Source organism: Epinephelus moara, chromosome 16 (genome assembly GCF_006386435.1).
Source record: "Epinephelus moara isolate mb chromosome 16, YSFRI_EMoa_1.0, whole genome shotgun sequence".
Classification (NCBI taxonomy): domain Eukaryota; kingdom Metazoa; phylum Chordata; class Actinopteri; order Perciformes; family Serranidae; genus Epinephelus; species Epinephelus moara.
This window is the reverse complement of record NC_065521.1, coordinates 7,560,173-7,573,911: the sequence shown is the minus strand read 5'-3', so window position 1 is coordinate 7,573,911 and position 13,739 is coordinate 7,560,173. Positions and strand designations below refer to the sequence as shown.

Below are 13,739 nucleotides of genomic sequence, written 5' to 3'. Positions count from 1 at the left end.
TCCCGTTATGGTCAAAGGGGTGGAGAATACAGCGAGCACGCGAATACTATGTTTTTATTTTGAAATAGGACTCTAGTCTGATGAGGGTCCGTTATTACTAAAGCTTCTGATTTGAACTCTTTGTGTATTTCATAAATTGTGCTATTTCAGAGTAAACCAGCATGGATTCCTTTATCTGTGCTCTTGGAAGCACGGACTAACAGAGAAGGCGGGGTCACGTGTACACCATGTGTATGGGGCACGCGTACGCCATGTGTCGCCCATTCCCTCTCAGCAACAGACAAACCATTGACAAACAAGGAACAAAGGTAGACGGGATATTATTTCATTATGAGTGCCACCCTGGGTACTGTTGACAACTGAAATAAAATATTCTTAAATACTATTTTTGTTATACCAAAATATCACTACTCTGTTACATGTGTAATGAAAGGTTTGTAAACTGTAATTTTTACTTGGTTATTTTTTTTTATTTCATTGTTTTTAGATGTTTCTTCATGCCCAATTCATCATTTATTTCATTTTATTTTATTTGTGTATACATGTATATGAATCTTACCCATTTAACACCTTGGAATAATGTGCATTGATTATATGACCACATATGTAGGTGTAAAGTACATTACAGTATGTTGACATACAATATAAGATTTAGTATAGACATACATTCACACCCATTATCCTCCCGGCAGCACAGAAGATTTATACAATTAGAATCCAAGATGAGTGTGACTAATTAAGTATCTGACCAAATATTTCCCCCTCTGTTCTTCAGATATGATGTTGGATATTGGCCAGAAAAGTGTTTTATGCAGAACATTATGGTGTCACAGTGAAGTTGACGTTTGACCTTTTGGATATAAAATGCCATCACTTCCTTTTTTTAATCCTTTTACACATTTGTGTCAAGTTTTGTCATAATTAGCATATGAATTCTTGAGTTATGGCCAAAAACATATTTTGTGAGGGCACACTGACCTCGACCTTTGACCATAAAATTCTAATCAGTTTATTCTTTTTTGTATTAATATTTTTATTTGGAAATGCAAACAAGTACAAAAATCAAAAAATAAGTGATATGGGAAGGAGAAGAAAATAAATACATAAATACACTTTACCAGTTCTATTAGTGAAACTGTGCATAGACCTACTGTGTTCTATATGATTAAATATCTTAGATTGGGAAATTTTATTACAGGGCATTAGGCAAAGTTTTGAGTTTACTTAAATGTGTCAAAACTGGGTTCCAAATGGAGAAGAATTTGTCACTAGATCCCCTAAGTGAATATTTAATCTTCTCTAACTGTATGAAGAGCATCAAGTAGCTTAACCACAAAGACACTTTAGGGGGGTGTTTTGATTTCCAGTGTAATAAAATTCTCCTGCGAGCGAGCAATGTTGTGAAGGCAATAATATTTTTGTGGCTTTTCCTAAATACAGAGTATTGGACAGCTATGATTCCAAATATGGCTGCTGCTGCATTGGGTTGGAAATCAGTATTAATTGCTTCAGATAGAAATTTAAAAATCATAGACCAGTAAGTTGTCAGAGCAGGGTATGACCAGAACATATGAGTCAAGTTGGCGGGAGTGTTCTGGCACCTGTCACAACTTGCATCTGAATCAAGGTACAACTTAGCTAATCTTGCTTTGGAGACGTGAGCTCAATGTAGAACTTTGAACTGTATTATACTTAGTCTTGCACAAGAAGCACTATTGTTTACTCTTTGTAAAACACAGTTCCATTCATCCTCCTCCATGTCCTCTCCTAACTCAGCTGTCCAATTTGCCCTAATCTTGGCGAGGGTTATGTTTTCAAGAGAAGCTGTATAGTCATGTATCCTTGCAATTAGCCCTTTTGATCTAAAAGGAATCTCTAACATGTTATCTAAGCCTGACACTGACAAGCTTGGAAAAGTGGGGTCCTGGCTCTGAAGGAAGTGGCAGAACTGAAATTAACGGAATAAGCTGGACCTAGGAAGACTGAATTTGTGTGATAGGTCCTCAAAACTTGCAAATGTACCATTTTTGTACATATACTTAAATTTAGAAATTTCTTGTCTTTGCCAATGAGAAAATGCAGAATCTAATTTAGCCGGGGGAAAAAGGTGGTTATTGCATATAGGACTCAAGCCAAGACAGTGTTTAAACCCAAAGTTCCGTCTGAATTAGATTCGTATCTTTTTATAAGCAAATTATCTCTTACAGCCCTTCCATCCTAGACATCTGCAGGGTAGATGGTATGGTCATCCTCAGGGTCATTAAGTGGTATAGCAGGATGTTGCTCTCCTCTAATAGTGGCAATATTTTGGAGAACAACACATCCCACTACAATGTCACGTGCCCTCTGGAGGGTGACCGGGATTTGAGAATGCCAATAATCATCTCAGCCCAGGTTCTTGTCCTGCAGTGGGCCCCATTGAAACGCTGTTGGGGGCCCGGCTCAGGGTCAGGGTAAGGGGTCAGTAGAGAGGGCTGGCACGGATATCCTCGGTCCCCAAGTAGGTAGCCATCAAACTCTCTTGCAATTATAATGGATACATTTAGTTGTGTTAAAAGAGAAAACATATTTGCACAAAGCTTTGGGCTACTTATCACATGCATATCTATTGCTCAGGCTACACTCACAGAAGATACAGGAATCATGGACAGAGCCTGGCCACTTAGCCTCCACATAGTGATGATATGTGCTGATGTGATAGCCTTCAGCTATCAGGCTCCTCTCCTGTGGAATCATCTTCCTGTTGTGGTCTGGGAGGCAGACACCATCTCCACATTTAAGACTTAAAGGAACTTGAGGCAGGATTTGTGAAAAAATACACGTGTTGATGAAGCGTTCAAAACCAAAAAGAATTAGGCCAGCCACGTGTCTCTCAGTTGCCTTGAACAGGCTGTGTGCTGCATAATGCGCTGCAATTCGTGGTCCAAATTTCCCGTGCTGTCCTGCGGATGTGATGTCAAATGACGCTGCATGCGCGTCCTCGACGGCTTTCAGCTTGGATACAGGAAGAAGATGAGCGCGGTGGATCCAAACTACTGTTTGGGTAGTAATGGATTCCTCCGCAGCCAGCAAGCGACCCAGCACCACACAAAGCCCACTAAAAAGTGGTACTAAGAAGAAAACAAAGGTTTTATCAGCGGCATCTCGTGAGTTGAAAAGAAATTATGACCAAAGCCGGGCAGGCACCAGAATACACATCGGGTACACGTTCATATCATGGAGGCAGCTTCGACTTGAGTTGGGACTCAAAACAGATGCTGACATGGCTCATTTCCTAGTCACCAGGTAAGAAAACATTATAGGTCATGTTTAGAGCTTGATTTGAAAATCATATGAGATCACCAAGGAGTCGGGGTGACCTAACGTTTCTCACTGTCTCTGAGAAACGATTGTTTCCCAGCTTTTGTAAGGTATTACTCTATTCAACGTATGTCTGTGTAACATTAGTGTAAAGTAAAATATAAATGCTAATACACTTCCAGGATATGTAATGGCACTGGTTTAAGCTGCAAAGGTCACAATTTGATTGCTTTTATCTGTTTCAGCTGATGGAAGGATGGACTCCCCAGGTAAGTATTCTATTTATCAAATTTGTGTAAACACATTTTCTGCAAGCAAAAATGATTTTCATATTATAACAACTCATTTATATCTACAGGACACACTGCCCAGTACTGCACTTATACCACTATGGAAAATGAGTCCAAGGACATCATCAGTGTTCTCACTGTGGACAAGAGACAAACCAACCGTAACAGTGTGATCATGGAGAAGCATGCCTTCATACAGACGTTTGACAGCCTTTTGGAGAACCTGAACATCACCGAGATTGTCACTGATGCACACATGCAGATTGTAGCACTGATGGGTGAGTATATTTATTACAAAGATTATTAGACACTTGCACGACTGGTTATGGAGACTGTCACTGCTCATCTCTGAATAACAATTGCCAAAATTATAACAACGTAATAATCGAATATTGTGAACAAGCCTTACTACGTCTTTGTTTATTGCTGATCCTAAGAAAGGGAGATACAAAGACAAAGGTGTACTACATTCATTGGACATATGGCATGCGGCCAAAAATTTGACCAAGAAACTTCATGCGGTAAATATACTATAAGTGGATGTTACTGTTTTTACTTTTTGTGAATAATAATGAAAAAACATTTTTTGTTGTTGTCTTATTTCCTTTTTTGAGTCATGGGATTCAAAAGGGTCATTCCATCATACTTGTGTGGCTGAGGGACATCGTCAACCAATTTTGGTATATTTGCCAGAAAGCCGAACATCGTGATATGTTCAATGTAAGTAGTGTGACATCATTTGGACAACACAACAACAATACATGTTGAAATAATTATCTTTCTGCTCGGATGATTGCTACCCTACTTGCTTCTAGTGGTGGAGGAGCGTTTCTGTCACATGACAAATGTTTTTCTTCTCAAAATTGTATTTTGTTGTAGGATATGTGAGTGGGGGTGCTTTATCATGTCACAGGGAAGCATGAATGGACCCGTGGCAAATGTGACCATGGACCACTTGATGAGGCGACCCGTGATAAAGAGCTCATGGTGCCAGGCTCTGCACCACATGAGGCTCTTCAACGAGTCACGTTCAACAGACGCTGGTTGAAGGATGTCGCGAAGTATCTGACCTTTCGGTAAATTAACATTGTTTCCATTAGCAGAACAGTTATAGTATCAATATGAAACCTGGCACATTACAAATAATAAAATGGGAATGTAAAAAGAAATCATAAAAATATTCCTCAAAAGTTTTAGCTGTGTTTTACATTATAGGTCAACTTCGGAACTTGAGAGTTTCTGCATTCTCATGTATGCTGGAAAAAGGTAATTTGATTTTTATTTGATTATTTACTCTTTATTAGCCTTTAGCCTTATGCCCAAGAGGATGGAGTCCCTTGCAGATTTTATTTGGTTAAACTTTTTTACCTCTATTGCATCCTAACAAAGCGTATGGATGGAGGGGCGCTCCCAAGAAAAGCAAAACGCGAGTTGTTCATATCTGATCAGTTTCAAATAATGTTTGCTTTGTTGTGCAGGTCAAGTCAAAACATACCACTTTGAATTAAAAAAAATAGAAGTCAGTCTCACAAGTCATTCTCTGTAAAAGCCAACTGTACTGTTCTAAGGTCCAATACTGCAGAAAAGTTTAGATCTTTTGCTCACTATCACCAATTATAATACACTGCTAATTCAGTTGAAAGTTTGGAACTTCTATTTGTAATGGTCATACTATCAGCATCAAGCCATTAGTTATATCTGTTATGCCAAGGTCGAGTTGAAAATAACAATTACCAGATTTGATTATGGAGCATTGGTATATGTTCTAACGCTACTGTTCTCTTCTCTCCATAAAGGCCTCAGCTACATGAAGCAAGAAAAGAGAGAAGACAAGACCTGCTTATTTTCCAAACATTTTTTATTAGGAACATGTAAAAAAGAAAAAACAAAATAAAACTATGTACATAATGCAAAGATGTCGTTCCACGTCATCCTCACCAGACACAGCATACCCTCATTCAGACAGTACATCTCCAGGTGGGCACTCCTGCTCAGGCACTGGTCCGGAGCCTGCCAACAGCACAGGTTTTTCATTTGGGTCGGCATGCGTCGGCAGTTCAGGCAGGTGCACCACGCGGGCTGCCCTCTATCTGGAAGATGTCCTGGTGTCTGCTTCTGGAACTCCAGGATGTCCAGCATCACCCCTGGTAGGCGGGTCACCACTGACTGTAGAATGACATCTTTCTCCTCCTGGCTCAGATGTTGTAAAGCCGTCTAGAAATTGATCAAGGAAATATGTTTACATGGCTAGATTCATATTTTAAGTCTGTGTCCTCTTTTACTCATTCATTCATATAACAAGATTTTTTTAACCGAATAGCTATAACCAACCTGCATCTCAGCTATACTGGCAGCTCTAAGCTGTGCGAGCCGGACTCTGTCCTCCTCCCTGAGAGCTTCGGTGCGCTGCCTGCCCTGGCGCCCTGGTGCTCTGGAAGGAGCTCTGGACCGCGACCTGCTGCCTTCACCCCTTGAGCGTGTCCTTCCCTGGCCTTCAGCGTGACCTCTTCCTTTCCCCTTTCCTCTCCCACCTTTGCCTTTACCCCCTGGTCTCAAACTTTCCCATGACTCATCAGAGTCTGGAGCAGGTTGAGGCACATACTCCTCCTCTGAAGTGTCCTCCATCTGTGCCACTCCTTCCAGAGTCAATTCCAAATCCTGAAACAAAAACAATGAGAACAATAAATAATAAAAATAACTTTATTACCCTCAAAGGGATGTTATGATTTTATTTGATGTAATTTTTATTCTGATTCAACATTGACATTTCAGTTTTTCTTGTATTTACGTTGTTATAACACGGTGATATTCGTAGCATTCATATTGTCTTATAATGGAAATGGTTTCACAAATTATGTCAGTGGCTTGAGTTAGTTAGTTAGTTAGTTTTTTTTATTATCATAGTGTCATACACTGAAGGTGCAGCCCTCATGGGCTTACAAGACACTTAGACACATATACATGCATGCATGCTCCCACGTACATACATATGTGCATACAAGTCAGTCAGGCTTGAAACATTGAATCATACTATTGCTGTTACATGATAATGACTGCACATTTACATCAGCTTGTTAGCAAGCTTTNGCTTGAGTTAGTTAGTTAGTTTTTTTTTTTTATTATCATAGTGCATACACTGAAGGTGCAGCCCTCATGGGCTTACAAGACACTTAGAAAAAAAATACAGGAGCCTTACAAAACACACTAAAAAGAGAAAAAATATGGGGAATAATGCTCCTATGCTTCCATATGCATATATACATGCATACATACACACATACATGCATGCATGCACCCACGTACATACATATGTGCATACAAGTCAGTCAGGCTTGAAACATTGAATCATACTATTGCTGTTACATGATAATGACTGCACATTTACATCAGCTTGTTAGCAAGCTTTATCCAATGTTATAAATACTAGCTATGTTGGTAATTACCACAGTCAGAAATTAGCTGCAGCCACAAAGCCAAATGCTCGTAAAATACCATCACGTTAGTGGCAGGTAAATTAGCTTCACTCGCCAGTAACAAAACAATGGCTATTGCTAGAGTGGCTGGTGAAATTTGAACATTTAGTGACCATTTGGCCAATGGAAGGTAAACTTACTTTACATTACAACTGTCATTTTGCTGAATGAATACGCTAATGTTGTCAAGTAAATTTACTAAAGTTAGACTAAAATAAACATTGTTTGTTACTTACTTCGTCGCTTGACATGATGCTTGCTTGTATGAGGCACGAGCGGAGTAAACCGTCACGTGAACAGTGTAAAGTAAACAGTGTCACAGCCTGGTCACGGCATCACCTGCACTGCAGTGAAGAGTTGCACGCTCCCGTGCCGGCTTCGCTGGTGGCTGCAGTTACCCGCAGCGGTCGTCGTGTCACTAGTGAGTCTCATTTCTTGATCCTGCCCCAAGTTCCTTTAAGACTTTCCTCTTTGATAAAGCTTATAGTTAGGGCCGGCTCAGGCTTGCCTTGTACCAGCCCCTAGTTAGGCTGACTTCTGCCGGGGGGCCTCCTATAATACAGCGGGCACCTTCTCTCCTTCTCTCTCTCTCTCTCTCTCTCTCTCTCTCTCTCATGTCCTGTTACTGCATCTTGCTAACTCGGCCATACTGCATGTCCTGCCAGATGCCTCCTGCTGCTGCTGTTACCATTAGTCATACTTCTACTGTTATTATACACATATGGTTATTGTCACATATATATACTATCAGATATTAATATATACTTTCAACATATTGTACCACAATAGCCATAATTATAATAATAATATTATTACTTTCATTAATGTTGTTGTAAGCTACTGTCATTATCGTCTGTCCTGCATCTCTCTCTGTCTCTGTCTCTCTCTCTCTCTCTGTCTCTTATCATGTTGATCTGTTCTGTACGACATCTGTTGCACGTCTGTTCGTCCTGGAAGAGGGATCCTTCCTCAGTTGCTCTTCCTGAGGTTTCTACCATTTTTTCCCCCCCATTAAAGGTTTTTTGGGGGGAGTTTTTCCTTATCCGCTGCAGGACAGAGGGATGTCGTATGCTGTAAAGCCCTGTGAGGCAAATTGTGATTTGTGATATTGGGCTTTATAAATAAAATTGAATTGAACTGAACAGTGCATTAAGTATGTTCACACTGCATAGTACAGAAAAATGCAGTGTGCTACTGGCACCCTCAACAGTTGCTATCGCTGTGACGCAGCAAACTTCTCAACTTTTTACATGCCGACTGGGGACAACAAGGAGCCTGTTAGTTATACATGTTTTTTGCACTAAGTACTGATACTGTTGTCAAATAGAAGCTGTCGGTAATGTTTGTCGGATTTGGTACTGCAAACAATAATGCGAGTGCTACCGTTAGCTTACTAGCTCATGTTAGCATTTGGTAGCTAGCTAACTTGCTCCTTGCTAAGGCGGCACATTTTAATCAGCATCGACATTGTGGCATACGTTTGGTTTATGTGTGGACAGATTGTGGTCAAATGTCGGCAATAATGCTCCATGGTTTACAATTCGCCATTTAAAAAGAAGACAAAGAAGAAGAGGCAGATTTTGCACTTACTTCTGGTACAACCTGATCTCACAGAAATACGTGAAATGACCACGACCTCTTAACACCGCATTCCGTGGTAGCAGTACGTAATGGTGTCTGTTCCAGCTTACCTCCTGCGCTCACCGGTTGTCATCTCACGGAGGAAGCGCTCCAGAAGATGCGGAAAGAGGGCAGGCATTTTGGTGAAACTCAAGATCCTCAGACGATCCACCTGTTGGACCGATCCTTGCCATCCTGTCAGAGGATCTCATGTGCGGCCATTGTGTCTTCGTTGGATCCACCCTGTTGTTCCTCCCTGTCCAGCCACTGGCTGCCTTCACCTGCCGGCGGAGGTTGCCCCTCCCAGATGCTAGGTCCGCAACGGCGGTGTGGATTTTAGGAATCTTCGGCCTCTGTGCCACGTTTCCACCCAGGCCCGCAAGGAGATTAACGTTACTCTTAGCCTGGCTCTCTTGAATACTAGATCGCTAGCAAACAAGACTTTTATCTTGAATGACTTCTTCACTTCACGTGAATTGGATTTTATGTTTCTGACAGAGGCGTGGATTCAAGTCGGTGAGTCTATCCAGTTCTCCAAGTTGCTCCCCACAACTGTCTCTTTTTTAACTTCCCCCGAACCACCGGCTGAGGTGGAGGGGTAGCATCTGTATTTAAATCCAGTTTTCAGTGTCAATTGTCACCGTCAATCTCTTTCTCCTTTGAGCTGCAGACATTCATTGTAAACTTTACTACACCTGTCCTGTGCGCTGTAGTCTATCGTCCGCCTCAGTTCAACAAGGATTTTATAAAGGACTTCGCAGACTTTGTGGCAGGAGTGACAGTGAACTATGATCGGTTTTTAATTATTGGGGACTTTATTATCCATGTCTGCTGTGAATCCCGTCCCTTGGTGAAAGACTTTCTGAATCTCATTGACTCTTTTAACCTTACTCAGTCTGTGTCTGATCCAACACATGAGAAGGGACACACACTGGACCTGATATTATCCTTGGGTCTGCAGTTAAATGTCAGTGAGATTTGTGACACACATATTTCTGATCACTTCGCTGTTTTATTTAATATTACACTGCCCCACTCTCATGTGAAACTGTGCGCCACGGACCGCCGTGTGCGCACAATTATCCCTTCAACTGCTTCTGAGTTTTCTGCAGCATTTAATCATTCTGTGCTACATACTCAGGATCATTATGGTATACTCTTACTCCTGATGAGTTTATAGACACTTTTAATTGTACTTGCACTAACATATTAGACTTGGTGGCTCCTTTAAGGAGCAAACGCTCTAAGCCAGTAACAGAGCCATGGCTCACTTTAAGACGTGTATGTAGACACGCTGAGAGTAAGTGGAAGAAAGATCATCTTCACGTTTCTTTGGACATTTTAAAAAACAGTCTATTGCATCAGAAAGCTGTTAAAGCTGCCAAGAGTCAGTTTTTATCCAATCTTGTGTCAGTCAATAGCCATAAACCTCAGTTTCTTTTTAATACCTTGAGTACTCTTTTAAACCCCTGTGACCACAATGGTGTTGTTCCTTCACCTAAACTGTGTGAAGATTTTCTAAGGTTTTTTTATTGGCAAGATCTCCGATATTAGGTCTTCTCTTTTGCTGTCTGCATTAGATCCTGCCATCTTTCCCATTTGCCCTGCTGTTTTTGACACATTTGAACAAGTGCCTCTCTTAGCTTTAACTGATATTGTCCAGCACCTCAGGCTTTCTTACTGTCCTCTTGACAGCATCCCACCCCGTCTTTTTAAGGACGTTTTCCATGTCATTTGACCCTGTGTTATGGATCTGATAAATTCATCTTTGATGTCTGGATGTGTCTCAGCTGCCTTTAAACATGCTGTGGTCCAGCCCCTCATCAAAAAACATAATCTTGACCCCACAGTTTTATCCAACTCTAGGCCTATCTCCAAGCTTCCTTTTCTTTCTAAGGTCTTGGAGAAGGTGGTTAATGAACAGCTGCAGTCTTTTATTGATCTAAATGACATTTCCGAGAAGTTACAGTCTGGTTTTAAGTCACGCCATAGCACAGAAACAGCGCTTTGAAGAATTTTAAATGACCTTCTTTTAACAGTTGACTCTAGTAACTCTGCGATCCTGGTCCTTCTGGATCTGACAGTTGCCTTTGATACGGTGGATCACAACATTCTCCTGTCTGCTTAAACACCTGTGTGGGCATTAAGGGTACTGCTCTTAAGTGGTTTCAGTCTTACCTCTCAGACAGGAGCTTCTCTGTCCAGCTGGGCCAGTATTCTTCGGCCACTTCCCTCCTGAGCTGTGAGGTGCCTCAGGGTTCTATTTTGGGTCCCCTCCTCTTTTCGATATGTTGCCATTGGGATCCATATTAAGAAAGCACAATGTCTCATTTCATTGCTTTGCAGATGACGTACAAATCTATCTGCCTTTAAAAACAAATGAGCAAGCCTCTGTTCAGGTCTTATTAGACTGCCTCAATGATATCCGATCTTGGATGGAAGTGAACTTTCTCTCTATGAACAAAAATAAAACTGAGATTGTTTTATTCGGCTAACAAAATCTGTGAGATGGGTATGACAGCGCCATTAACCCTTAAGTCTCACTGCCACCCTTTTGCAAGGAACCTTGGTGTTATTTTGGACAGTGACTTTAGGTTTGATAAGCAGATAAGCTCTATTGTCAAAACGAGCTTCTTCCAGCTAAGACTATTAGCAAAAGTAAAGGCTTATCTCAACAGAAATGATTTTGAGAAAGTTATTCACACCTTTGTTACATCACGCCTAGACTACTGTAACTCTTTGTTTGTTGGTCTCGACCAGTCAGCACTGCATCGTTTACAAGTCCAAAATGCAGCCGCCCGCCTGCTGACTGGAAAGAAACGGTGTGATCACATCAGTCCCATCCTTGCATCTTTGCCTGTTAATTTTAGGATCCATTTCAAGGTTTTATTAATTGTTTTTAAGTGTTTAAATGGTCTGGCACTGTCTTATTTATCAGAGCTTGTACAGCCTCACAGTACTTCTAGAGCACTTAGGTCATCAAACCAGCTGCTCCTGGCAGTACCTCGGTCCAGACTCTCTACTTGTGGGGACAGAGCCTTCTCAGTGGTAGCCTCAAAGCTGTGGAACAGCCTACCTTTCCAGGTTAGAGCTGCACGGTCTGTTGAGCACTTTAAAACATTACTGAAAACCCATCATTTCTCCTTGACATTCAGTCCCAGCTAGGCGAGAATCCTTTGCTTTTACTCTTTTTTTTTGTGTATGATTATATTGTATTTTAATAACTGTATAGCACTTTGGTCAACTGAGGTTGTTTTTAAATGTGCTTTATAAATAAAGTTTGACTTGACTTGACTGTATACACACAAAAACATGAAAGTGTCCTTGATAACTCAACAATATGATAGGTTAATGTCAAGGCCATAAAATAAAATAAATGTATTTTGCCAGCTTTGGATAGCGTAGGGTTTTAAGAGCATTGTGCTGTGGGCGCATTCGACTACTGTTTTGTACTGTTTGCCGTCTGTGGGCATTCCATTTCAAATTGCTGCCTGTCTGCCACAACCGAATCCAAACGCCACTATCTCTGTTAAGAAAAGTGTGTGTGGGTGTGAGTGTGTGTGTGTGTGCATCAAATCTTGTACCATGGCAGTATATCCTAAACAGAATGAAGATGGGATTTCCGGACTATTATCAATCAATCAATCAATCAATCGATCTTTATTTATAGAGCACTTTTCATACAATAAAATGTAGCACAAAGTGCTTTACATGTCAAAAGCAGCAATGCCTATGTGCAGTTTCACATAGATTGACCACGTCAGTGATCAAAAAACCGTGGGACAGACAGAATGACTGACTGACAGAATGACACACTTACAGTTTCCATGATTATGTACAGCATACCATACCATGACTTAGTCATAGCAAAGATTAGAAAAGAAAAAAAACATTCGGCCACAGGGGGAGCCACAGCATTCTGTCGCATTTTAGCCATTTTTAAGCATTTTTCTGTTGTTATAGCGCCACCCAGTTGCCAATTAGAGTTAAATTTCTCCATTTCTTCTTTAGGCGTCCTGTTCTACATATCTACCAAGTTTAGTAAAAATCGATATGGCGGAGAGGCCTAGATAAGAAATTAGCTCTCTAGTGCCCCCATTTTGTTTGATCAGGTCAATAATGGAGGGGTCTCCTCAGATTATGTGTGGTCATATGCCTACAAAATTGCGTGGTAATCGGTGAAACCCTTGAGATGTTATACACCTTTATGTGATGAGCCACGCCCTTTGCAATATTCATTGCCTTATAGAAGCTCAGTTTTAGTAAGTTTTCCAACTTTTGCCAAGAGGGAACTTTAGATATTGGTCCCTAGATTATGTTAAACTTAAACTATGAAACTTATGTTATGAGTTTCATGGAGATAGGTCAAACTTCCTAGGAAGAGATCAGTTTTAAAGCCCCTACAAGGAACTTTCATTTTGAGTTGATTTTGGCGACCCTGTGGACAAAAGCAGTAGTGTTTTGCCGGAATGAAGCCTACATTTCCCATGAGCTCTAGCGCGTATTGTCGTAAAGACGCTTACCTGGCTCACACATATGTTTGTTTTGGGGATGAATGAAACAACAAGACGGGAAAACTTTCCCGTCTTGGTAAGGCTGAAGGCCTGTTTGGCGAGCACTTCCACGGCTTCTTGGACTGAGTATAGAGCGATGCCTCGCCTTTTTATTTCTCGGCACTCGCTGGACCCTGTCAACGCCTGGCTGGTACCTGTCGTCGGCCCGGATGAGGTGTTCCAGCCCCGCGGCCCCTGTTCTCCTCGTCCCCGCTGGTGCGGGGTGAATCTGCGCAACCTGCGGCCTCTGTGTGTGGCTCCCCGGACAGCTAACGCCGTGGACCCGCCGGCTCCTGCCAGGATTGGGCTGGTAAATGCTAGATTGCTAGCGAACAAAACGTTTTTCCTGAAGGATTTCTTGACTTCCCGAGGATTGGATTTTCTCTGAGTGACTGAGACGTGCCGTCTGAGTGCCGTAAATCATTTCGTCCTGGAAGCGACCTGGGACGGACCCGGTTACAGTTTCCTAAAGGTATGGATATACACTATATAGAAATAGCTTA

General features: G+C 41.4%; 1 protein-coding gene across 1 annotated transcript; it reads right to left on the bottom strand.

Annotated features, from left to right (window-relative positions):
- Nucleotides 1-5,361: 5,361 nt before the first annotated feature.
- Nucleotides 5,362-7,314, bottom strand: LOC126402105 (uncharacterized). The gene is made up of 4 exons (XM_050063786.1): nucleotides 7,300-7,314; nucleotides 5,922-6,248; nucleotides 5,543-5,804; nucleotides 5,362-5,393 (listed from the first exon to the last, which is right to left on the bottom strand). The coding sequence occupies exons 1-4, from the start codon at nucleotides 7,312-7,314 to the stop codon at nucleotides 5,362-5,364; spliced, it is 636 nt and encodes a 211-aa protein (XP_049919743.1).
- Nucleotides 7,315-13,739: the final 6,425 nt, after the last annotated feature.